Genomic DNA, 1,807 nt, shown 5'->3' with positions numbered 1-1,807 from the left:
TTAGTATCACAAGGGAAATCAAATTTATAATCTTGGAGAGAGTGGTCAAACTTTTGCTGGGAAAAGAGAGATGTTTCTTTTTGTAGTGGAATTCAGGCTTATTTCCCAAAGTTAGGCTTAAAAATGTATAAAATCATTCTAAAGTTTATTTTCAGATATTCGCCCGACACAGATTGTGGGTGAAACACAGTCTGTGTCGGGCGAATCTCTGAAAATAAAGTTTTGAACCATATCACTGATTGATCTGCTTTGTTTGTCTCCACATTGGATTTTGCAGATCGCTTGCCATCTTGTTTCTTAGTAAAATCATTCTAAATGCATAACATTTTCCATACATTATTTTTTTATAGATAGGAGTTTAGTCAGGGCTTTTTTTTACTTCTTCATTTCTCATGCTATAAATAATGGGGTTTAACATTGGAATCAGAGCTGTGTACAGAAGAGAGAACAGTTTGTCTTGATCTGGCGAATACATGGAAGTCGGCCTCATGTACACACACATAATAGTCCCATAGAACAGAATAACGACTGTGAGGTGGGAGGAGCAGGTGGAGAAGGCTTTGTGTCTTCCTTTTGCAGAATGGATTTTAAGGATGCTGGAGATGATATAAACATAAGATGTCAACGTTAATCCAAAGGGAAAAAGAGCCAAAAAAACTCCTTCAGTAAATATCACAGTTTCAATGTTGTGCATATTACTACAGGAGAGTTTCATCAGTGCAGCAATATCACAGAAGAAATAGTTAATTACATTCCCTTTACAAAGAGAGAACTGAGATGCCAAAACTGTTGGTGATAATCCATCCATAAATCCAACAGCCCAAGAAGCAGATGCCAAAAGGACACAAACTCTCCAGTTCATGATAAGCACATAACGTAAAGGATTGCAAATTGCAACATAGCGATCATATGCCATAGCACTGAGAAGGGAGAGTTCTGTCCCTGTGAGAGACATGAAAAAGTAGACCTGAGCTATACATACAGAAAAAGAAATCAGTGTCTCCCCTGTCATAAGGTTGTGCAGCAGTGTAGAGAGAGTGACAGAGGAGTTACCAATATCTAAAAAGGACAGGTTACTGAGGAAGAAGTACATGGGTTTTTGCAGGTGAGGGTCAGTGTATACCAACATTAAAAATGTGAAGTTTCCCAGCACAGAGATCAGGAAGATTAGGAAAACTGTGATAGAAATCAGAAGCTGCAGGTCAGGATGGTCAGAGAATCCCACGAGAATAAATTCTGAAACTGAGGTCTTGTTTTCCTTTCCCATTGATTCTACAGTCTTAATCTGTTGTGATTTAAGAGAAAAGAAATATAAAGGTAAGAGAATAAAAAAAATTACAGTAACAAAGTATGCTTTTGTATTATAGATGATTGACATATCAGGAGCCTTCTGCATAATATACTGACTCTTTACATGGCATCAATCTTCCAGACGCTATTCAGCCAATGGTGGGCCATGTTTTTTAAACCTCTTGTGATAACCATTTTTCTGAAGCAGCCAAAGGTGGCAGGAATAAATGGGGTTTCCTCTTGACCCAACTGCCCCCGCTGGACCACCAGGGATTGCATGTAGACCCAGGGGTGACTATCCCTCATGGTAGAAGGGTGAGGGTGTTAGCTTGGTCAGCAGAAAGGGTGAGAGGAAGGCTTGTTGTTGGTGGGGAGAAGGGAAGAAGACTGACACCGGGGGGGGGGGGGGGGGGGGAGGGGATTACGGTGGTTCTGTTGATTCAGCCAGCTCTTATATAGCTAAGTGCCTGAATTTAGGACAGCACCTGAATATTTGTGGCACCCATATTCAGTGGCA

At 40.5% G+C, this 1,807-nt stretch overlaps 1 protein-coding gene across 1 annotated transcript; it reads right to left on the bottom strand.

The window, feature by feature from the left end:
• Window positions 1-358: 358 nt before the first annotated feature.
• Window positions 359-1,267, bottom strand: LOC115464663 (olfactory receptor 5V1-like). The gene has a single exon (XM_030195025.1). The coding sequence runs from the start codon at window positions 1,265-1,267 to the stop codon at window positions 359-361; it is 909 nt and encodes a 302-aa protein (XP_030050885.1).
• Window positions 1,268-1,807: the final 540 nt, after the last annotated feature.

This window comes from Microcaecilia unicolor, chromosome 3 (assembly GCF_901765095.1).
Source record: "Microcaecilia unicolor chromosome 3, aMicUni1.1, whole genome shotgun sequence".
In the NCBI taxonomy this organism is placed as follows: domain Eukaryota; kingdom Metazoa; phylum Chordata; class Amphibia; order Gymnophiona; family Siphonopidae; genus Microcaecilia; species Microcaecilia unicolor.
The sequence above is the reverse complement of the archived record's forward strand: the minus strand, read 5'-3'. Positions and strand labels throughout refer to the sequence as shown.

Excerpts from the sequence above, each read along its gene's own strand:
- LOC115464663 (XM_030195025.1), bottom strand. The coding sequence starts at position 1,267 with ATGGGAAAGGAAAACAAGACCTCAGTTTCAGAATTTATTCTCGTGGGA.